We start from the raw sequence: 24,098 nt of genomic DNA, 5'->3' as shown, positions 1-24,098 counted from the left end.
GTGTATCAATTGTTAATTTGCATATTTGATCTTTTATCCGCTATCATTTAGTTGTTTTTATTTCGTTCAGTTTGTATCCAGTATTAAGGTTCCATAATTACCGCCATATCAGTTTTGTGTGATTTATAATTTTAAATATGTCTTTAATCTTTAAGAGATGAGTTCAGCAATTATATATTATCTATCTCTTCTACGTAGCTGACATTTATCACTGCCATTCATGAACAGGTGCATTCAAATTTATTTCACAACATTTCATTTTTACTGTGTTTTGCAATTATTAAGGCTTTCATATTGTCTACTTCTTACGTGAACAAGAATATGAACAATACAAGATATGTTTGTAAAACATGTATGCCCCCTATCAGCAGCTAATTAGTCATGTGATAAGGTTATTATGCATGACTTCTGACCCAGTGATCAAACAATTAAAAAGGATTATCAAGTATCTACTGGTCATGACCTTAACCTTTGACCCCTTGACCCAAAACTCAATAGGGGTCATCTACTGGTCACGACCAATCATCATACAAAGTTTGAAGTTCCTAGGCCTAAGCGTTTTTAGTTAATTGATCAGAAACCGTTTTTACCTTCAAGGTCAATGTGACCTTGATGTTTGCCCACTTGACCCCAAAATCAATAGGTCATCTGCTGGTCATGACCAATCACCATACCAAGTTTGAAGTTCCTAGGCCTAAGGGTTCTTTAGTTATTGATCGGAAACCGTTTTAACATACAAGGTCAATGTGACCTTGACCTTTGACCCCAAAATCAATGAGGGGCATCAGCTGCTCATGACCAATCACCATGCCAAGTTTGAAGTTCCTAGGCCGAAGGGTTCTTTAGTTATTGATCAGAAACCGTTTTACTTACAATGTCAATGTGACCTAGACCTTTGACCCCTTGATCCCAAAATCATTAGGGGTAATCTGCTGGTCATGACAAATCACCATGCCAAGTTTGAAGTTCCTAGGCCTAAGCGTTCTTAAGTTATTGATCAGAAACCGTTTTTACTTACAAGGTCAATGTGACCTTGACCTTTGACCCCTTGACCCAAAACTCAATAGGGGTCATCTGCTGGTCACGACTAATCATCATACAAAGTTTGAAGTTCCTAGGCCTAAGTTTTTAGTTAATTGATCGGAAACCGTTTTTACCTACAAGGTCAATGTGACCTTGACCTTTGACCCCTTGACCCCAAAATCAAAAGGTCATCTGCTGGTCATGACCAATCACCATACCAAGTTTGAAGTTCCTAGACCTAAGGGTTCTTAAGTTATTGATTGGAAAGCATTTTTACCTACAAGGTCAATGTGACCTTGCCCTTTGACCCCTTAACCCCAATATCAATAGGGGTCATCTGCAGGTCATGACCAATCACCATACCAAGTTTGAAGTTCCTAGGCCTAAGGGTTCTTTAGTTATTGATCGGAAACCGTTTTTACCTATGAGGTCAATGTGACCTTGACCTTTGACCCCTTGAACCAAAATCAATAGGGGTCATCTACTGATCATGACCAATCATCATATCAAGTTTGAAGTCCCTAGGCCTAAGGGTTCTTTTGTTATTGATCGGAAACCGTTTTTACCCAAGAGGTCAATGTGACCTTGACCTTTGACCCCTTAACCCCAAATCAATAGGGTCATCTGCTGGTCATAACCAATCACCATACCAAGTTTGAAGTTCCTAGGCCTAAAAGTTCTTTAGTTATTGATCGGAAACCGTTTTTTGCTTACAAGGTCAATGTGACCTTGACCTTTGACCCCTTGACCCCAAAATCAATAGGGTCATCTACTGATCATGACCAATCACCATACCAAGTTTGAAGTTCCTAGGCCTTAAAGTTCTTTAGTTATTGATCGGAAACCATTTTTCCTTACAAGGTCAATGTGACCTTGACCTTTGACCCCTTGACCCCAAAATCAATAGGGGTCATCTACTGATCATAACCAATCACCATACCAAGTTTGAAGTTCCTAGGCCTTAAGGTTCTTTAGTTATTGATCGGAAACTGTTTTTCCTTACAAGGTCAATGTGACCTTGACCTTTGACCCCTTGACCCCAAAATCAATAGGGGTCATCTACTGATCATGAACAATCACCATACCAAGTTTGAAGTTCCTAGGCCTTAAGGTTCTTTAGTTATTGATCGGAAACCGTTTTTGCCTACAAGGTCAATGTGACCTTGACCTTTGACCCCTTGACCCCAAAATCAATAGGGGTCATCTACTGGACATGACCAATCACCATACCAAGTTTGAAGTTCCTAGGCCTAAGGGTTCTTTAGTTATCACTCGGAAACCATTTGGTCTACGGACCGACGGACCGACGGACCGACGGACCGACGGACCGACAAGTGCAAAGCAATATACCCCCTTTTCTTCGAAATGGGGGCATAATAAGGGGCACACATCTGACATGTTGGTTATTTAGCAATGTCATCAATGAAACTGTAAACGTGTAAAAATTGTGGTGCCTTGATTTTAAATGAGTAACATTTGTTATTTCAATTAAATTTTCATGTAAGCGGTCCATGAAGAGTAAATAATATGTAAGACATAAATATGAGCAATTTTTGCTTTGAAAACTAAAGCTTGCATAGATATTGTTTTTTGAACTTGTGTCTGATTTCACAAAGACTGCATCTGATATAATTTGTAAACATGCTCCATTGAAAGAAAGATCAATTACTGTTAGACCCAAACTTCCATGGTACTCTGGATATCTTAAGCAATTAAAACAGTACAAAAGATCAATAGAGAAAATATACTTAAAGGACAGGTCAGATCTCACAAAAATAGTGTACAATAATGTAAGAAACTCCTATACTGCGGCAATAGCATCAGCAAAGGATGGGTTCTATCAGAGTAGAATTGGAGAGGCTGAAGGGAATGTGAAGAAGTTATATAGCGTGACTTCAGACTTGCTTGGGCGTTCGAAGGATAACCCACTTCCACCTCACACCAGTGAGACGGCACTTGCAAACGATTTCTTGCGTTACTTTAGTGACAAAATCCTTAAACTTCGTGATGATCTGGATAACATAAACACAGAAACATCATCTTCAGTGATTGATAGTATTATGGCATCTGATGTACCATCAAGTGAAAATATCATGAACAAATTTATACCGCTAAATGAAAAAGACATAATCAAACTTGTGAGTGAATCAAAGTCAACAACATGTGAGTTGGATGTTATGCCAACACCAAAGCTGAAAGAAAATCTTCATTTGATTGCACCTGTTGTGACAGAAATCGTAAATCGGTCATTGTCTTCTGGTGTTTTTCCAGAGACGTGGAAGGGCGCTATTATTAAGCCCCTTTTGAAAAAGAAAGGCCTTCCCTTAGAATTGAAAAACTATCGGCCTGTATCAAACCTGTCATTCTTGTCGAAAATTCTTGAAAAAGCTGCAATGAACCAAATTTCAAGCCACATTGAGTCCAACAATTTGTTACCATCTTACCAAAGTGCATACCGTAAATTTCACAGTGTTGAGTCTGCTATGATGAAAATGTACAGTGATTTGCTAGAAACAGCTGACAGCCGCCATGTGACAATAGTTGTAATGATTGATTTAAGCGCCGCCTTCGATACTATCGATATACCAATATTACTTGAAATCCTACAGAAAGACTTTGCCATACAGGGTATTCCATTAAAGTGGATCGAATCTTATTTAACCAACAGAGATATGAAAGTTGTCATTGAACAGTCTTCATCGGATACTGAGCCACTGAGGTTCGGGGTTCCCCAGGCTTCTTGTGCTGGACCGGTGATATTTACTCTCTATATAGCTGCCCTTAACAAAATAGTCCAGAAATATCCGGCGGATTTGTATGGATATGCAGACGATCATAAAGTGGCATTTAAAATTAAAGCTGGTGACCATCACAGCGAAGAAATCGTTCGCCAAAAACTAACTGACTGTCTTAATGATATTGTGTCATGGATGACTAGATTTAAGTTAAAAATGAACAATAGCAAAACAGAAATCATCATTTATGGTACAAGACATCAGCTGAAGAAATTGAACATTTCCAGTGTCAATGTTGGTGGGGTAGAAGTCAATTGTGTTGACAATGTGAGAGACCTTGGAGTACAGATGACCAGCACTTTAAGTTTTGACATCCATATTCAAAAGAAGTGTCAGATTGCACACATGCAGTTAAGAAATTTGAAAACAATCAGAAAACATCTCACTCAGAAATCTGCAGAAATCCTTGTTCACGGTTTGATTCATTCACATTTAGACTTTTGCAATGGATTATTCGCTGATATTCCAGCCTATCAACTTGATAAATTACAACGTGTGCAAAATTATGCTGCTAGAATTGTCACTGGAGCTGCTTACTATCAATCCAGTGCTGAAATTCTTAAATCACTCCACTGGCTTCCAATTCGAGCAAGAATCATGTACAAAGTTATTGTGACTGTGTTTCGTGTTGCAAATGGCACCGCTCCATTGTATCTTCGTAAATTGTTCACTAAATGCCAGAGTCAGTACAGGACAAGACTGAGATCCTCATCATCTAGCCACATTCGGTTTGATATACCATCAACAAATTCAAAACTTGCTGATAGATCCTTGGCCATTGTGGGACCTAAATGGTGGAATTCATTGCCAGACTATCTGAAGGACATTACCAATGAAAATCAGTTTAAGGCCAAACTTAAAACATACTTGTTTGGACTGTTTTTCAACTAGAGTTGTAGATTGGCTGTGCCATCGAGACTGGGTTTGGGAGTGTCTTGATCAAGCATATGTGTATATAGTCTTAATAATGTACAGCGCAATCGAATATTTAATACATTTTTGCGCTATATAAATGTCTTGTATTTGTATTATTTATTGTTTTAATATATTACCTACACAATTGGAGTTATGTTGCAAATAACTACAACTGAGCACAGATTAATAAAATTATGTTTGGAATATGTAACATATATTGTTGTAGTTTGATTCTATGAAATTTGATGATTAATATTCAAAATCATCTACTCTATCAAAATTTTTAAATATTTGTCATTATTTCTATCCCTATCTGAAGTTTTTTTTTAAGAGTACGCGTAAACATATCAGTGCTTATCTTTATAGCTGCACATCCTTCTATTATTCAAAACTGTATTGATTTCACGTTTCAACGTTGTCAATTTGCAATGTATTGTACTACTAGCATATCTTATATTTAAAGTGACGTTTTTCTCATTCTTTCATTGTAAAAAGTAGTTATGTACTACAGTTTTACTCTCACGATTGAAAATAATTGATAATGAAATATATGTATGATGACAATATTAAACTTCCTTAACTATATGTATAAAACGACTGCCCCACTCTTTTGTATAAAATGAAAATCACATATTTTTACAGATAAAATATGTGGGTCACGGGGACATTGACTATTCAATTGACGTTTATCATTAAATTGAAAACACTATGACAAAATGTAAAGTTATGAATTAAACCTGTATTCTTGGATGGACATGATGTTATTTTAAAACCACATTTGGATACCACATTTGGATCTCATGTATGTTTATTAACAATTACACAGTTTCATACATATTCATTTGCGAGTTTTATGTATTAATTAATGCATTTTTAAAGTTATGTTTGATATATTTCCATGTGCTAAACAGGCTGTTCAATATGATTTACTTGTCTTGTTCAGTTCGCTTGAAATCTCAATAAAAGTATTTGTGTAATTATGCACACCTCATTTAATACACTTATTTACAGAAATGAGCATGAACGATTTTACGTTAAAATTCCTTTTTATTATCATCACCATGCACAGTTACTGTAATAGTTATTTAGTTTATAAAAGATCGCAAGCTTAAAATCACGTCAAAAGGGCTTTTACATAAACCCGATGGCAAGTACATTTCGTCCAATTTCTTCATTATTCTCTTGAATGATATTGTTGAAATTACATTGAAAACCCTTCTTTATATTTTACTTTGGCTTAAACCTTTAACATATTATGTTGATTTGATATAAAACACTGGTAATAAGTTCTTTTCTTTAAATAATCAGTACGATACCAAATTGAATATTTATTCACAAGAACGGGGATTTGAAGCGATTTGTTATCTCAGTTATTATCTCAGTTAGGATAACGTTAACAATACATGCAATAGAAATGTTTGACATTATTTACACAAATTAGCGATATTTGCGTCATTTACAAACATCTTTATTCAAATGCTCTGAACTTCCTATTATAACTTTTGACCATTTTGCTTCGCCAATTTGACTGGAATAATTATGTGTTACAGATATTGAAACGTTTGTAAAATGATTCTTATAATAAAAAATGTCCAATTTGATTGCGAGATATCAAGTTTTCGGTCATCAGTCATATAAACTGGACACTCAGGGATAACATATGCTTTAACATATGCATAAACTACTAAACTTTTGCTAAGCACCATAAATTCATTTTTATATAATAACAAGTATAAAACAGATTTATTTCCATTGTTTTAAAAATTTTGATTTATCAATGTTTTGAGATGGTTCCCAGACATGAAACCGTGTTGACTTATCCGTTACAAAACCGTCTAGGTAACATGGAAAGTATGCACCCACATATTTTCATGTTTTTGGGATGTTTAATCATATGTATTTTGTTATATGGTGACATTCCCGGCTAATTGTCATTCGGTGGCTTATATTTTCTTACATCTGTCACTTCGATATGGCGAATGCTACCATAAGGCGGCATTTGAGAGAAGCAGAATTATCGAGGGTTGTATGGATGGTGCAGCAGGGTGGCACCTTCTGCCAGGCCCGTTTGGAATGGACCATGTAGCATACACTGTTGACCATGCAACACTGTGGACACGTTCGGTTCACTGATGAGTCCAGGTTCTGACTAGACTTCACAGATAGGCGTTCTAGAGTCTGGTGAAGACGAGATGAACGGTTTCAGGCTGCAAATATTGCTAAGCATGACCGCTAGTGAGGTGGGTCAGTTATGGTGTGTGTGGGGGGGGAATGGCTTGGAAGGACGAACCGATCTGGTTGTGCTTAATAGAGGCACATTGACAGGTCAGCGATACATAAACGACATCTTAGACAACAAGGTTAGGTTGTATGCTGGATCAGTCTAATTGACAATAATGCTCGCCCCATAGGGCCAGTGTTTTCCAGGACTGCCTAGAGAGGAAGTCTATTGAGCGCATGGACTGACCAGCTCGCTTACCTGACATAAATCGTGGAATAAGCTGCAGGTTAAAATGTCAACCCGTAAGCTGTAACCCGGAACCATCGAGAGCTTGGAGCCATGTTAGTCCAAGAATGGACCGCCATACCCGTTAGAACGATCAGAAACCTAAAAAGGAGTATGAGAAGGCGCTACCAAGCTGTCATTGATAGTCACACACAATGTATAAAGTCTAAAACTGTTACAAAAAAAAAGAAGAAAAAAATCACACATTTTGAAAACACGCTGCATGTTCTGAAATCTTCAAAGAGGGCGACAATCCACTTCTCTAGCACAACATCAGTGTAAAACTATTTTATAGGGTTAAATTTGTCCTTCAGTTGAATTGATAAATAAAGTTTAATCTGTTAGGTCACAAAACAAAAGAAACTATATTCAGTTTGAATTATAACATTTATTGGTTGTTGAATTATGAAACATTATTGATGAAAGTCTTAAATTTATAGCATGTTAAGATGATATAATGATTATATAATACTTGCATTTCAACAGTTTTTGATGTTTGTTATTATCGGTTATCAGCATTTTCTTAACGCAATACTTGTCTTACACTCCATGTAATGCTGACTTTCAAAGTCTTTGAGGGGCGTCCGTGGCCGAGTGGTTAAGGTCGTTGGCTTCAAACCACTTGCCCCTCACTGCTGTAGGTTCGAATCCCGACAGGGACTTTGCATTCTTTCATGTGAGGAAGGTAACCAGCTTGCTTACTTCTACTCAGGTGCCCGTTCATGCCTGTAATAATGCACGGAAGGGCTTTTCCACCAGTAAAACTCGAACGTCGCCAAATGACCTATACTGTGTTGGTGTGACGTAAAACCTAATCAAACAAACAAACAAAAAACAAACAATCAAAGTCTTTGATACTGTATATATGCATTTGCTACTTATATATCAAGGGAGGCAAGTCTGTCAATATCTTAAAATTTGTTATTTTAATATCAAGGGTTTGAAAAGAATGAAGCTGAACAACACTTAATATATTCCTTCTCCCTTTCTATTATTTACAGACATCAAGATTAGTTTATCTAAAATAAAATAAATTTGGGCACGATACATGTTCTTTCAAAATAATTATAATATCCGTATAGATATCCAACAAAAAAGTATAATGTTAAATTGTAAACAAGAATGTCATTCAAAGGAACACAAACTAGAACAATCACAAAATGTGATTTGTACCCCCCCCCCCGCAAGACTGTTTCGGTAATGAGGAAGTTACTAGTAACAGAATACCTTGTAAAAGAATTGAAATAGAGTTATGGTTGTGGGCAATTAAAGATAGTTGGGTTTTTGTATGTTGCATTTCCTTTTAATCTGGTTGATGAAGTTTTATTGAATATAATCTGTAAAAAGTCCAGAAAAAAAGTTATGCTTCTTGAGCACTGCACTTCCTTTCATTGCGCTTGACCTTTGTATGAAGTTGCATTGAATTCTAAACATTAGTCTTTAAGTTATGCACCGGACAAGGAAAAGGAACAAACGGCAATCACTGTACAAATACTGATGATGGAGTTATGGTAATTGTACACTACACTTCCTCTCATTGCGCTTGATCATTGTATTAAGTTGTATTAAATTCCAACAACTAGTTTTCAAGTTATGCACTGGACAAAAAAGTAACAAAGGACAATAACTGTAATTAGTCTAAATAGAATTATGATTCTTGTGCACTGCAATTCATCTAACTGACCTTGACCATTGTATGAAGTTTCATTGAATTCCAACCATTATTTTTCAAGTTATGCACTGGACAATAAAAAGTAACAACGAGCAAAAGCTCTTAAATGAGTCAAGAAAGAGTTATGGTTTTGTGCACTGTGCTCTCTCTCAATATGTTGACCATTGTATGAAATTGAATTCTAACTTGTAGTTTTCAAATTATGCTCTGGACAAGAAAAAAACAATGGAAAAGTAACAAATGGCAAAAACTCTACAATGACTCTGGACAAAGTTAATGTTCTTGTGCACTGCACTTCTTCTTATTGTGCTTGACCATTGTATGAAGTTGTTTTGAATTCCAACCAGTACTTTTCAAGTAATGCTCCGGACAAGGGAAAAGTATCAAAGGGCAATCACTCTATTATTTGTCAAAATGGAGTTATGGTTCTTTAGCACTGCACTTTCTTTTAATGTGCTTGACGAAGTTGTATTGAATTCCAGCCCGTAGTTTTCAAGTTACGCTCCGGACAAGAAAAAGTAACAAAGGGTAATAACTCTGTAATCAGTCAAGATGGAGTTATGGTTCTTTTGCTCTGCACTTCCTCTCAATTATATGAAGTTGTATTGAATTCCAACCATTAGTCTTCAAGTTATGCCCCGTACAAAAAAGCAATTTGGAAAAGTAAAGAAAAGGCCCAAAATGGACTTTGTAAATTACTTTAAGATATAGTTATGGGTTCGGTGCAACTTGCACTTTCCTTTCAATGTGTGTCTTGATTTGTTGAAGTAAGTTTGTATTGGAATTCCAACCATTAGTCTTCAAGTTATGCTCCGGACAAAAAAGCTATGGACAAGTAAAGAAGGGCAATAACTCTGTAATTACCTTAGATAGAGTTATGGTTCTTGTGAACTGCACTTCTCCTTATTGTGTTGTGCTTGATCATTGTATGAAGTTGTTTTTAATTCCAACAAGTAGTTTTCAAGTTATGCTCCGGACAAAGAAAGTAACAAAGGGCTATAACTATGTAATTAGTACAGATGCAGTTATTGTTCTTTTGCACTGCACTTCCTCTCAATGTGCTTGACCATTATATGAAGTTGTATTTAATTCCAACCTTTAGTCTTCAAGTTATGCTCCGGACAAGGAAAATGCAACGGACGTCTGGACCGACCGACCGAACAACCGACTGACCACAGGGTTACTCCTATATACCTCTCAAACTTCGTTTCGGTGGTTAAATTAAGAGTAGAGATTTGAAAGTGTTTCAGAAAAAGAAAAATTGTTCTGACAAAGTAGACAAATAATTATGTCCAGAAACACCTTCAAAATCCATCAATAATTAGCAGATATTAGAAATAAATAAATGAAAAGAAGAATTGTTGTGTAAATTTAAAGCTTTTTGTTAAAGGGGTTTTCTCTATTCCAAAATTTTTAAAAAAGAGTTTTTTAAAAACAAAAGGGGAAATTTGGGGGGTGGACTTTTAGGTAAAAAAGGGAAAAAAGGATTTAAAAAAATTTGTTGTCTTCCCTGAAGGGGTTTTAAATTAATTTACGGAACTATGAAACGAAATAAATGCGTGGGGCAGATAACAGAAAGATTCTTTAAAAACAGCAATAACAAAAAAAGGGGATGTTCGAAAAAAAATACTTTGTTTTAAAACTGGGGAACTTTCAATTTTAAATAAAAAATTTATTTTTTTTTTTAAAAAAATTTCCCAGGGTAAAAACAAATAATTTAATTTAAAACCATTAAAATTTTTCCAGAATATTTTTTAAAGGGATCAAAACAATCAATTACGATTTTATCAAGGCACCAATATAAAGTAGCAATGGAATCCTTCATATCACTTTTTATTCTTGAAGACCAAACAAAGTTCGTGAGCAGTTAAATTATAGATGTAGCAGCATCGCAAGAGGAAAAATACTTCATGAAGAGATGTTACCAATGTTTGAATCCATTATCACTACCCAAAACGAATAATGTTATAACGTATACATAAATTATAAGATTCAAATTCACACATGCACGATCTTGAAAACAAGTGTCCTATGGAATGACTTGATCGAGATTTTAAGTTACAAATACTTGATTTGTTTAGTCACACTATATTTTAAACTCTTTTTAAAGGTCTTAACATAAACAAAAAACGAAAACAACAGACAAACAGAAACAAAAAACAATAACATCAACATTTACTATAAGTAATAAAACAGAAAAGAACATTATAAAATTATAAGTAACAAGATCTGTTACCCAAGTGGCGTACGCCCCCGAAAGGTTTCTTAAGCTTGCAGGTATTTTGAAAAGAAAAGAGAATGAAAGTAACTACTTGCTTAATAATTAATATTGTTCTTTGTTTAACTGTACCTGTAATTTCTAATTGTGATAGCGTGAACCTTCAAAATATACGTATGACCTTGACCTTTGAAGGGGCGTCCGTGGCCGAGTGGTTAAGGTATTTGACTTCAAATTACTTGCCCGTCACACCTGTGGTTTCGAATCCCAACAGGGACTTTTGATTCTTTCATGTGAGGAAGCTATCCAGCTAGCTTACGGAACGTCGGTGGTTCTACTCAGGTGCCCTGTCGTACCTGAAATAATGCACGGAACCCAAACAAACAAACAAACAGAAGGGACGTGGTTCCTGGACGCAACAGAATGTTGTTATGAGATAGAAATTTGTGCCAAGCTATTTCAAAATATCCCACAATGCATGCCAAAGTTACAGTCTGACCATGATTGTTGTGTAAGTGGGGACGCACAGACGGACATGAGCCTTAGCTGCGACACATTGTCTTGATGTGGTAGACATGTGTGCCAAGTTATTTTAAGATCCTTCCATGCATGACATAGTTACAGTCCGGACACGATTGTATGTACCTATTAATTCTAATTATGATAATGTGAAACTTCAAAATGTTAGTGTGACCTTGACCTTTGAGGTAGAGACATAACTCTTGGACATTCGATGTATGACAAAGTTACAGTCCGGACACGAATGAAGTAGGGACCCACAGACGGACGTTCTAACAGGACAGTTATAATGTGGCTACTCTATTGGTTTCTCTATTGTTCTTTTAAGCCACACAAAAGAAAATAGCCACATAAAAGCATTACGGAATGGATGACATCAAAGAGAAATAACAGTTCCCGTGAGAACGGATGAACAGACAGACGGACGTTCTAACAGGATAGTAAACATGTGGCTACTCTATTGTTCTCTCTATTGTTCTTTTTAGCCACACAAAAGAAAATAGCCACAAAAAAAACATTACGGAATGAATGACATCAAAGAACAGTTACCTATTATCCCGCTAGCCACATAATTACTGTCTTGTGAGTGCGGACGGATGGACAGACAGACGGTGCGGTTTTAATATGCCTCCATTCGGGGGCATAAAAATCCGACTTCAGTATTAAGTCCAATTTTCTTTCACCCCTACCCCCTTTTATTTATAATTCAAATATTTGCTTTTCTAACATGATTTCACTCAATTTGCTGAAAAAGTCTCTTCCAGATAACACTTTCTTCTCGTTTTGAAACCAAACTGATCTTTTTTATTTCTTTTGTTTCGTCATACTCCTTATTTACTCTCATACAACTTGTTTCCACACAATTATGCTGTTGATATTTCCTTAACACACAATTTCTTGCAAGTTGATTTAAATATAAATATTTCTGCCTAAAATATTTAGTAATTGCCCATCCCCCAGATTGTAATTGATATTAGGCATGAACTCCCCTACTAAATATTTTGTTCCCATAGTCATTTTAAATGTATTCACACAATTGATGTGTAAACAAACCGCTAAGCTTAAGCGCGAAACCTTTATCTATATATATAGAGCAGACGAGTAGCTATTCTTTCGGGCATTAGCTCTACATTAATTTTATGTTGTTTAACCTAGTTGTTTCATTACATTTAGTTGTGTTCACCCGTTGTCAAACACGTAACCGTATTCAAAATGGCGGAAATAGTACAATGGAAAGAAAGCCGGAGTAAAACATTAGTTAGTGACATTCAACAGACCTACATAATTTAACCAGTTTAAGGTAAAATCTAACTCATTTCGTTTTATACTTTCGTCAATTATTGTCATTATTTGTTAAAAAATATAGCTACAATTGATTACAGGTGATATAAACCCGGAAGAAAAATGTATCTATGTCTTTGAAAAATTTCATATTCAAGCATTTTTACTTTTTAAACCCTTTTATAATATAATTTACTACGAATGAATTATAACGAAAAATGGTAGGTATGTCACATTTTTAACTATTCAAATTAAACGCATCAGTGAAGTTAGTATATATCGGGTTATCTCTTTATTCGTTAACGCATATGTACAATGTGTATCAATTACCCTGTTTGTAATAGTCACTGAAATATATTTGAAAAGAAAACGGGCACAATTACAATAACGTTCATATAGGAATAGATTTTAAAACATTTTGGTGATTCAACTACAGGTTGTATTGTAGCAAAATTATAACGGTTATTTTCTATCGTTTCTATAGAGCTAAATAATTCATCCAAATTTCCAGGGTCGGATTCGACAAAGGTTCATTCTTGCACCAAAAGTTAAAGAAAATTCAATATTTTATTTTTTTCTCAAGAATTTAAATACGGCTTTAGGATTTTTGTCAGTTAACAATTATCTGTATTCTTACTATACAGAAATACTACAACACATCTTTTTCTTTTATCTAGAAATTTGGAAAATATACAATGTAAATATAATTTATGTAGATGGTTTGGTTTAAACATATTTATTTAAGCTCGATTGCGAAACAAATTCTTGCCACTTATATCAATCACTATTGAGTCCGCTTCCTGGAACCAACCAGTACTGGTGTCATATGAAGAAACATGGTCGTGACCCGAGTAAGGTTCGAACCCATGATCTCTGGCTTGAGAGGCAGACACCTTTACCACTAGGCCACCGCTCCCCTTAAAACATAGTTCAAACAAAATAAGTTGTTTTCTTAAGAAATATAAAAGCTGTTCGAAAAGAATTGCTTATCACGCTGTAAAAATAGATATTTTAAGTGGAATTATAATTGTTTAAAGTAATACTTCGCTGTCGTATGACACTGTTTGTTGGTTGAAAATGGAATTTGAATCCGGCCTACAGTTTGTTGAAAATGCACCAACATGATACAGACCAAAGCGTGCGACCGCAATAGAAAACAAAATAAATCAATTAGAAAGATCATAGGTATACGACACGTGATAAAGCACAAGTGGTAGGTACTATATCAGTATCAAGTGAATTATTTATTCAAACGAAAATAATGACTTGTAAGAAAGGTTAGTGCTAGAGTACTTCATTTGTTAACAGATGATCAAAAGAGGCAACGGGTTAAAATTGCCAAAAGACATCTGCAAATATTCTTAGCATACGGCCAATCCAATTAAGCTAATGTAGTAACTAACTGGAGATGAAACGTTGATTCTCTTTTTGAGTTAGTATGAAAAGAAAGTAATGAAAGTAATAAAATATGGGCCATTAGAAACTGCAAAAAAAATATTATTGCAAAACGCCAAGACGGTTTTGTACGCAATTTTCGTTTTAATTAAAGGCATTGCAATTCAAGTTCCTGTCAAAAGGGGTTAAATCACAACAGGAAAATACTACAAAGACGTTGTGTTGAATAAACGGAAAATCTACAACTAAAAACGACATCATGCCACAGGGCTCAAAGGCGTTCGTCTGCTTCACGATAACGGCCAGGCAAAAACCTCTGCAATAGTTTCCAACTTTTTAAACAAGAGCAAGTCAATGTTTTCCCCAAAACCAGTGTTTGCTCCCCGAAACTTTTTTTCTCCTTCCAAATCTGAAAAAATTCCTTGCTAGTCGAAAATATTGGTCAAGACAGGACTGTTGTCTAGTACCCTAGCACTATACCAAAATCAGCGAATCCTGAGGCTTTTCGAAAATTGATTTATCGTCTTAAATTATGAATTTCAAGTCAATTAGAATGCTTTGAAGGTATAAAGATAAATACGACTAAGTAATACGAAAATAATGCAAATTTCTTTTCGAACAGGTCTCGTATCACAAAAAACGAATATAAATAATTTTATTCTTATTTCAACTTTTTCTATTAGTGTAGATTAAACGTCTTGTAAATAACATTTATTATTTGTTAAATATTCAGATCGGTATTATAATGTCTACGACCGGGACAGAAAAACATTGCAGACTGTGTCTAATGCTTAGCAAAGGAGGAACAAAGGCATGCTATCATCTCCTATTAAAACGTGTTGAAGAACTTAGTCCAGTCGATCACCAACCATACCCATGGACGGTCCAACAATTTTTGGAAAGTAAAAAGGATGCAATAAAAAAATCGAAACTTTCAAAGGAAAAGTTTGATGTCCTCTTTCCAAGACACGGTGTCACGGAACTTACAAAATGGGATTTATCCCTTTTTTGCAAAGTTTTAACATTATACTGCAACTTAAAACTTTTAATCCGACAAGATATAGAACAACTGTTAAGAATGCGGAACGATCTCTGTCACATGAATGAACCAAGCGTTACTGACGTACAGTTTAAGGATTACTTGGAAACTATACAAGTGACAGTGAGTCGAATCATGCAGGATATAAACAACCAAATGGTAAAGTCTGAAATAGATAAGGACATGGATCAACTAGAAAATGGACCTCTGGCGCTCAACGAAACGCTAAGGGAAATGCGGACATTCTATTTAATGGAATTTGATATAAACAAAAAGTTGGAACATGTAATAGACGGTACGTTTTTGGTAGATAGTTTTCATGATGTTTTAAGAATTAAGGTTAAATAATACGATCCGCTTAGTTTTAAAGTTTTCGATATATAGCGATCTATTGCTCGCTTAACTTTTTCTTGAAACTCATGTGTCTAACTATATCATGTTTTAAATAAAATTCTGCGATTGCCAATCGCTTATTATTTTTTCTTTACAAGTAAATGAAACTGTTTTGAAAAAAAATCGAAAAGCTTGACGACAGACTGGAACTCATTTATAGCAGGCCCTGACTTGAAAGATAGCTCAACACTAGTTGCAGCGAGAAACAATTTCTTACTTCCCGGTAAGATAATTTTTTATCGTGATAAGGTTACATTAATATTATCGATATTCACACAATTTAAACTTAATCGTGATTGGAAAAGCGTTTTCTTGTTTGTTGTTTTAATTCTTTGAAGCAAACGTTCATTTGCAGCATTACATCTTTCTATTGGTATCATTTTTTTCCTTGATGCTTGTTCCTTTATTACAGTATATAAAATATATAGTTCATTAAAAGTAAAGAAAAAACAGAATCCCCAAATAATGCTCAAAACAACAAAATTAAAAATGGTGCAGGACTTGAGTATATTTGATCTTCAATTCTCTTCGAACGTTGTCTTTAATAAGTGTTGTTACCCTATTTATTAGTTTTAAAATGTAAGTCAGTGTAAGTATGTTTATTTGTTCGCCTGGTTATATGATTATTTAAGTTATCAAATTATCTATTAAGAATCATCAAATATTCCCACATGTAGTTCCTTTTCTGGAATAAAAACTTCTTGATAATACATCAACATTACTATGGAATCTTAAACTATGATAACTTAAAACTTGTACAAGTCATAGTGATAAAAAATAAAGATAATATATTATATCCAATTCAAACAGACAACCCACATATAAAGCAGCTAATTTGATTGTTTCAATACGATTTATACGCTGGAAAAATATTGTCGTAATGGCACCTGTCAGCCCGTCTATCTATCTGTAAGCAATTTCGTGACGTTCTGTATCTTTTGAACTGATGGATAGAACATTATAATTTATATAACAACTTGGCAGAAATGTTAACCAGAATGAGACGGTGTGCGGAGTGCAAGTTTAAGCTGGTCACACAGTATATTTAATTTCCAAATTCCGTATTTGGGCTGTATTATTTAAACTGATAGAAGGAAATACATGTATTACTTATAATGATATGATGTGCAAAACGCTGGTTTGGGCTTTCTAAAATTAAAATTGGCCCGCCCCGGGGGTTACTTGATTTATATGGACATTATATACAGGACAAGGAATTTAACTTATTATGTTAGAGTATTATGCCCACAGCTTAAAATCTTGGCATATAGTATTGGCTTGTTGACCTTCACGAAAATTATATAAATCATGTCTTGGGGTCAATATTTGCCCAACCCCGGATTTGTATAGTAAGAAAACATTTAACTCTTATAGTGCGAAACTACTATGTGAAGAGCTCAGATTGTCGGCATGTAGCATTGGCATGTGGACCTCTACAAAACTTATATACACCATGTCCTTTTGTTGATATTAGCTCCTCTTTTAGGATAACTTGATTTATGAAGACCTATAAAGGAAATTACATTTATCTTATTCTTAAAACTACAATGCACAGAGCTTAGCTATCATAGATTTCATCAAAATGGACATTAATTAAGCCCATTTGGTCACATTGTAACTTCACACGTGACAGTTATTAACATTTTGTGGTAAATTTCAACCACCGTTTATACAATCAGTTACTTCTGATCAATTAGTTTTTGTAGACTTATATGCACAAATCTTGAATTATATCACTCCTAAACTACAAAGACCCACTACTTGGATATTTTCTTAGATATTTGCATTAATATTTAGTTTTCTAAAACGTTACATTAACCATGACCTTGGTGTCAAAACTGACCTTCCAATGGGATCACGGATAAAAAACTTCAAACTGAGCATTGATTTGGTATTATAAGGATAATTTAGATAAAGGTTTTTTTTCGGTCAAGCTTCTCAGATAAATTTTCATTCGGACCAATATTGCATGCGTCATTGCGGTGCTCCTGTTATATTTTAGTTTTCATTTTGCAGGATTGGATATTTTTCTGGATCTCAATAATGTAAGTGAAGACGAAGAAACCAAAATGTCTACCGTGTTAGAACAGTTGTTTGAGGAGGTGATCAATGGAGACAATGATTTCAGATGGCAAACCTGCGAATCATTGTAGACTCGGGGAAGCAGTCAAAAAAATTTCAACTATTCTTTCAAAAGGCTGGAAAAATCAACATCTAAAACATGATCATCAATTCATATTAGATGCCCCAAATTTCAGATCGTTTGCTGCTTTGTTTGAGAACAAATACAGGGACTTTAATAAGCTTACATATCTAAACGGGGCATTAAAGACTGTTTCAAGGGGAGAGTTTTTGCGTTTTTAAAAAACTCCCATTTTAAAAAGAGGGGTTTTTGGAATGTTATAGTTAAAAATAAAGTAAGACGTTTTTTTTAATTAAAATGTAAAAAAATATTGGTCTCTTGTTTGGCTATTGATAAACGAATATTCCTATAAAGCACGTTTCCTTAAAATTAAAGTCTTACTTAAATGATGTTGATAAAGCAATCAATCTTTCATATTTTAGCTTGATAGCTTGATAGCAAAATCGGATAAACAACTCTTTTATGTCCAATGTACAATAAGAAAGAGTACATCATCTCGCCTATAATAGTTGACTTAATATTATTTACAGCATACATAACAAGTAATAATGAACTACATGAAAATATTGAAGAAAGTATTGTTTTGCATTGACATCAATAAATTATGTGCAAAAGTTGCTGTCATTTCTGTAATTTTAGTTTCCTGTGTCGAAGAGTTTTTAACAAAGCACAACATCGACTCTGTTAACCCAAATGATAACGAAGACATTACCCCCGATGATAGCAGACATACACTATCACTATTAGCAGAATATGTGAGACCCGAAATCAGCGAATCACCCGGAGCAATGGGCAACAATGAGCTTGAAACTTGCCTGCAGTTAATTAAAACAGAACTGAAGTCAGAATTCAATGCACCGCATTTATCTATCATAGCAAATTGCTCGTCGATTGTTGATCATGAATCTTACAGTAGGTATCTTATTGAACATTATGATGTTCTATTAATGAATGATTCTTATGCGTTTGCAAATGTAATGAGAATTTTATCATTGCGAAATAAACGTTTTGCCAAATGTATGCTTTTTGAATTGATCCAATTGATTAAATTATAAATTGTGATGCTATTAAAAATAGATATGTGCAGCGACGACAAGGTTGAAATACCGGGGGGACAAGAACATAGGCAAACAATAAGAATAAGTGATCATCAGAGTTCGAAAGTAGATAAAGAAAAAAAAGAAAGTACTAAAACTTTGATAGATGAAAAAGGCGAAGATGTCGAGAGAATCATTAAGGGATTGTCTTTGAAAGAGATAGAGCCAATGACTGGGACACGTGTGAAACAAAAAGAACACAGTGGTGAAGAGACAGAAATTTCGGGTCAGGCAAAAATGTATGTTTCTACAGCAATACCCATAGCGACTTCAGCAACGGATTCGAAAGAAGCTTCTGTAAGTAGGAAATCTAAAATTATGTTTCAAATATAAAAATGTCATGTTAATTGAAAACATCTGCCTTACATTACATTTTATGCATAAAATCGATAGCAAGTTTGTACTATATCATTTTATAAAACGCTATTTCTAGTATCTGATATTTATTATGTTTGCTTTATCAATACAATCATTCAGAAACAAATCATTTGGTCATTGTGATTCAATTCCTATTTAACTTAGCCATATACTGACTTTTTACAAATATTAAATTTATAAGAATGATATTTTCATCAAAAACATTGTTGGCAAATCCCAGAACGATACATTTTTATTATTTTTTTATGAATTCTATAAAAAATTCTATTAATTACGTAAAATACTTGATTATCTTAAATACTTCAACATCTCTTTACCAATATTTGTTTTTTATTAAATCAGGTAGAAACTGAAGGTGCCTTACACAAGAATGCGTTACATGCAATCTTGTATTCATTGAATGCTATATTAGTATACCTTGAACTGGCCAGTCTTACGTTGATTGAAAGGGATCGATCATTATTGGTAACATTACTTGAACATTTTCTTACCACTTATTTGATTAAATATTTACCCTTTTTAAACATTTTTTAAACAAATTTTTGATCAATATCTGACTTCAATTTAAACAAGATATGTTTGTAAAACATGTATGCCCCCTATCAGCAGCCAATTATTCATGTGATAAGGTAATTATGCATGACTTCTGACCCAGTGATCAAACAATTAATAAGGGTTATCAAGTATCTACTGGTCATGACCTTGACCTTTGACCCCTTGACCCAAAACTCAATAGGGGTCATCTGCTGGTCAAGACAAATCATCATACAAGTTTGAAGTTCCTAGGCCTAAGCGTTTTTACTTAATTGATCAGAAACCGTTTTTACTTACAAGGTCAATGTGACCTTTGACCTTTGACCCCTTGACCCCAAAATCAATAGGGGTCATTTGCTGGTCATGACTAATTACCATGCCAAGTTTGAAGTTCCTAGGCCTAAGGGTTCTTTTATTATTGATCCGAAACCGTTTTAACATACAAGGTCAATGTGACCTTGACCTTTGACCCCAAAATCAATAGGGGTCATCTGCTGATCATGACCAATCACTATGCCAAGTTTGAAGTTCCTAGGCCCAAGTGTTCTTTAGTTATTGATCAGAAACCGTTTTTACTTACAAGGTCAATGGGACCTTGACCTTTGACCCCTTGATCCCAAAATCGAAAGGGGTAATCTGCTGGTCAATGAAAAATCACCATACCAAGTTTGAAGTTCCTAGGCCTAAGCGTTCTTAAGTTATTGATCAGAAACCGTTTTTACTTACAAGGTCGATGTGACCTTGACCTTTGACCCCTTGACCCAAAACTCAATAGGGGTCATCTGCTGGTCATGACCAATCATCATTCAAAGTTTGAAGTTCCTAGGCCTAAGCGTTTTTAGTTAATTGATCAGAAACCGTTTTTACCTACAAGGACAATGTTACATGACCTTTGACCCCTTGACCCTAAAAACAATAGGTCATCTGCTGGTCATGACCAATCACCATACCAAGTTTGAAGTTCCTAGGCCTAAGGGTTCTTAAGTTATTGATCGGAAAGCATTTTTACCTACAAGGTCAATGTGACCTTTCCCTTTGACCCCTTAACCCCAAAATCAGTAGGGGTCATCTGCTGGTCATGACCAATCACCATACCAAGTTTGAAGTTCCTAGGCCTAAGGGTTCTTTAGTTATTGATCGGAAACTGCTTTTACCTAAGAGGTCAATGTGACCTTGACCTTTGACCCCTTGACCCCAAAATCAATAGGGGTCATCTACTGGTCATGACCAATCACCATACCAAGTTTGAAGTTCCTAGGCCTAAGGGTTCTTTAGTTATTGATCCGAAACTGTTTTTACCTAAGAGGTCAATGTGACCTTGACCTTTGACCCCTTCACCCCAAAATCAATAGGGGTCATCTACTGATCATGACCAATCACCATACCAAGTTTGAAGTCCCTAGGCCTAAGGGTTCTTTCGTTATTGATCGGAAACCGTTTTTACCTACAAGGTCAATGTGACCTTGACCTTTGACCACTTAACCCCAAAATCAATAGGGGTCATCTGCTGGTCATAACCAATCACCATACAAGTTTGAAGTTCCTAGGCCTAAGGGTTCTTTTGTTATTGATCGGAAACCGTTTTTACCCAAGAGGTCAATGTGACCTTGACCTTTGACCCCTTGACCCCAAAATCGTTAGGGTCATCTACTGATCATGACCAATCACCATACCAAGTTTGAAGTTCCTAGGCCTTAGGGTTCTTTACTTATTGATCGGAAACCGTTTTTTGCTTACAAGGTCAATGTGACCTTGACCTTTGACCCCTTGACCCCAAAAATCAATAGGGGTCATCTACTGATCATGACAAATCACCATACCAAGTTTGAAGTTCCTAGGCCTTAAGGTTCTTAGTTATTGATCGGAAACCGTTTTTGCTTACAAGGTCAATGTGACCTTGACCTTTGACCCCTTGACCCAAAAATCAATAGGGGTCATCTACTGATCATGACAAATCACCATACCAAGTTTGAAGTTCCTAGGCCTTAAGGTTCTTTAGTTATTGATCGGAAACCGTTTTTGCTTACAAGGTCAATGTGACCTTGACCTTTGACCCCTTGACCCCAAAATCAATAGGGGTCATCTACTTGTCATGACCAATCACCATACCAAGTTTGAAGTTCCTAGGCCTAAGGGTTCTTTAGTTATCACTCGGAAACCATTTGGTCTACGGACCGACGGACCGACGGACCGACGGACCGACAAGTGCAAAGCAATATACCCCCTTTTTTTCAAAAGGGGGCATAATCAATCAAAGTTTGGAGAAATTTACAAGGAGAGTTCGAAAACAATTACTTGCTTATTTCGTATTGAATAGGATGTTTTAGATTCAAGTTCAATAATTTTACCATTCCCTCGAAATACTCAATTATCATAAAAATGTTCGTTGATTGATCCTTTTCCGGGAAAGTTTGCATTCCGTTAACAAACCGAAAAAAATGGTAGATCTAAGCGTCAGACTTGTAAAGTATCTACGTGCAACGAAGATTTTATAATTTCTGAAAGTCTTTTAGTTCATAAAGGGCTAAGCTACGATCTGTTATTTTAATCTGGTAAATCGGCACCATATATTTGTTCCATGAACATTTTTTCTTTCTTTTTTCACTGATATCTGCATTTGCTAAGGGGAGAAAATTTCTTCATCAATCAATTTGCACTCAACAAGCGTTTAGCAATTGCTAGTTTGTAGCCCGTATCTTAAATAATAACATTTCGATTTCCGTCTGCTGTGTTATAGAAAACAAAAGAGGAATTGTAAATATCAGATTCTTCAGCAAATATTTCCTTCAAAGAATAACTAACCTTAGAACAAGCTTTAAAATAAGCCAATATTTCTTTTCTCTTATCAACGTTTTAACCAATCAATTTTACTGCGGTACTTAAAGAATGCGAATTCGATTTCAAAAACGTTATTGTTCACTAGATATAGCTACATGTAAACATTATGTAAGTATTGGGCAGCTCTATACAGTTTTGCATTGGCATGTTGCTATTTCCTCGAGGATTTTGAGCAAAAGACCTGTACGCAATTCTTTTTGATCACTCCTTGTAGTAAGCTGGGCATTTTACTGGTTTAGCTGATTATTAAATGGCGGATAATGATTTACTCCTAATCATCGCTAAAAGTAAGAAAATTAATATATGACATCGATTGCATTTAGTCTGTATACATCAATGTATTGAAAGCTATACTGATTTTGTTCTATTATCAAAGTAACACGGTTAGAAGTGGAGTACATGTGCATACAGAAGAATGTATAATGTATTTATGTTTGAATAAATGTTCTTTGTAGTTTCACAGTAAATATGCCTACTATTGAAAGACTATCTGACAATTATCATGGCAATTAATTGATTAATCACACTTAATTTTTCATCAACGAATGACATATACATCTGTGTATTTTTTTCACCTGTCTTTTTCGAACACTAAAGTAATTCTTTTGTATGATATAACATAACATACTAAATTTGGTTATATGCAACATATTTAAAAACGTGTAAACAATCGTTTTATTCTATTTAATAATATATAGAAAACATAACACGCTAATTAAAAAATTGCATGATAATGATTAAATGAAATAGTGTAAAAAAAACAACAACAATATAAATAACATGACACAAACAAATAATATATAATTTAGGATGACATGTATGTGGAAATGGAACAAGTACACATCACTGTTGGTGATATTTGTAATAGGATTGCACTCACTGCACAAGACATGGATGATATTTTATATGGTTCGGCGTTATACTATACAGTAAGAGTACTTTTTATCTTATAACTGTCTTCTACTTTACATAATAATCACTGCTTTATTTTAATAAATCACAGAAATACTGATAGAATAGTTTAAGATTTTTTTCATTTGCAAGAAAATACATAATACTATGTATAATTATATATCTGTTCAACTGGGAAGATATTCTTTTCAGCATTGACACTGTCGGTGGAAGAAATTTGATTTTGCGAGAAGTAACATCTCAAACCAAATAAAAAAAACTGTCACACTTCTTTACTAACACTTTTATGGACACATTTGTCAAATAACATTTGAACGATTATTCAATTTAACAAAGTTACTCATCGCTATTTCAAATTCCTGACCACAAATAACATTTTGAAACGTTTCAATTTGGATGTGAAATGATGAGCCGTTATCAGCGAATACACAGTGATTACA

At 34.8% G+C, this 24,098-nt stretch overlaps 1 protein-coding gene and 1 long non-coding RNA gene across 2 annotated transcripts in view; both read left to right on the top strand.

The window, feature by feature from the left end:
• The first annotated feature begins 12,816 nt into the window (after positions 1 to 12,816).
• Positions 12,817 to 17,887, top strand: LOC132745925 (uncharacterized). Its single transcript, XR_009627917.1, has 4 exons — positions 12,817 to 12,948; positions 15,058 to 15,658; positions 15,855 to 15,979; positions 17,773 to 17,887. It is a non-coding gene; the product is annotated as an uncharacterized LOC132745925 (long non-coding RNA).
• Positions 17,888 to 18,447: 560 nt separating this feature from the next.
• LOC132745926 (uncharacterized) overlaps positions 18,448 to 24,098 on the top strand; it is a 56,641-nt gene continuing 50,990 nt past the window's right edge. The window contains exons 1-4 of the mRNA XM_060734943.1: positions 18,448 to 18,811; positions 18,977 to 19,293; positions 19,717 to 19,839; positions 23,556 to 23,675. Coding sequence (XP_060590926.1) covers positions 18,448 to 18,811; positions 18,977 to 19,293; positions 19,717 to 19,839; positions 23,556 to 23,675 — 924 coding nt within the window. The remainder of the gene's footprint in view (positions 18,812 to 18,976; positions 19,294 to 19,716; positions 19,840 to 23,555; positions 23,676 to 24,098) is intronic.

The sequence above is a fragment of the Ruditapes philippinarum genome, unplaced genomic scaffold, assembly GCF_026571515.1.
Source record: "Ruditapes philippinarum isolate M1 unplaced genomic scaffold, ASM2657151v2 ctg1847_1_1_1_1, whole genome shotgun sequence".
Lineage (NCBI taxonomy): Eukaryota > Metazoa > Mollusca > Bivalvia > Venerida > Veneridae > Ruditapes > Ruditapes philippinarum.
This window is presented reverse-complemented; position numbering and strand designations above follow the sequence as displayed.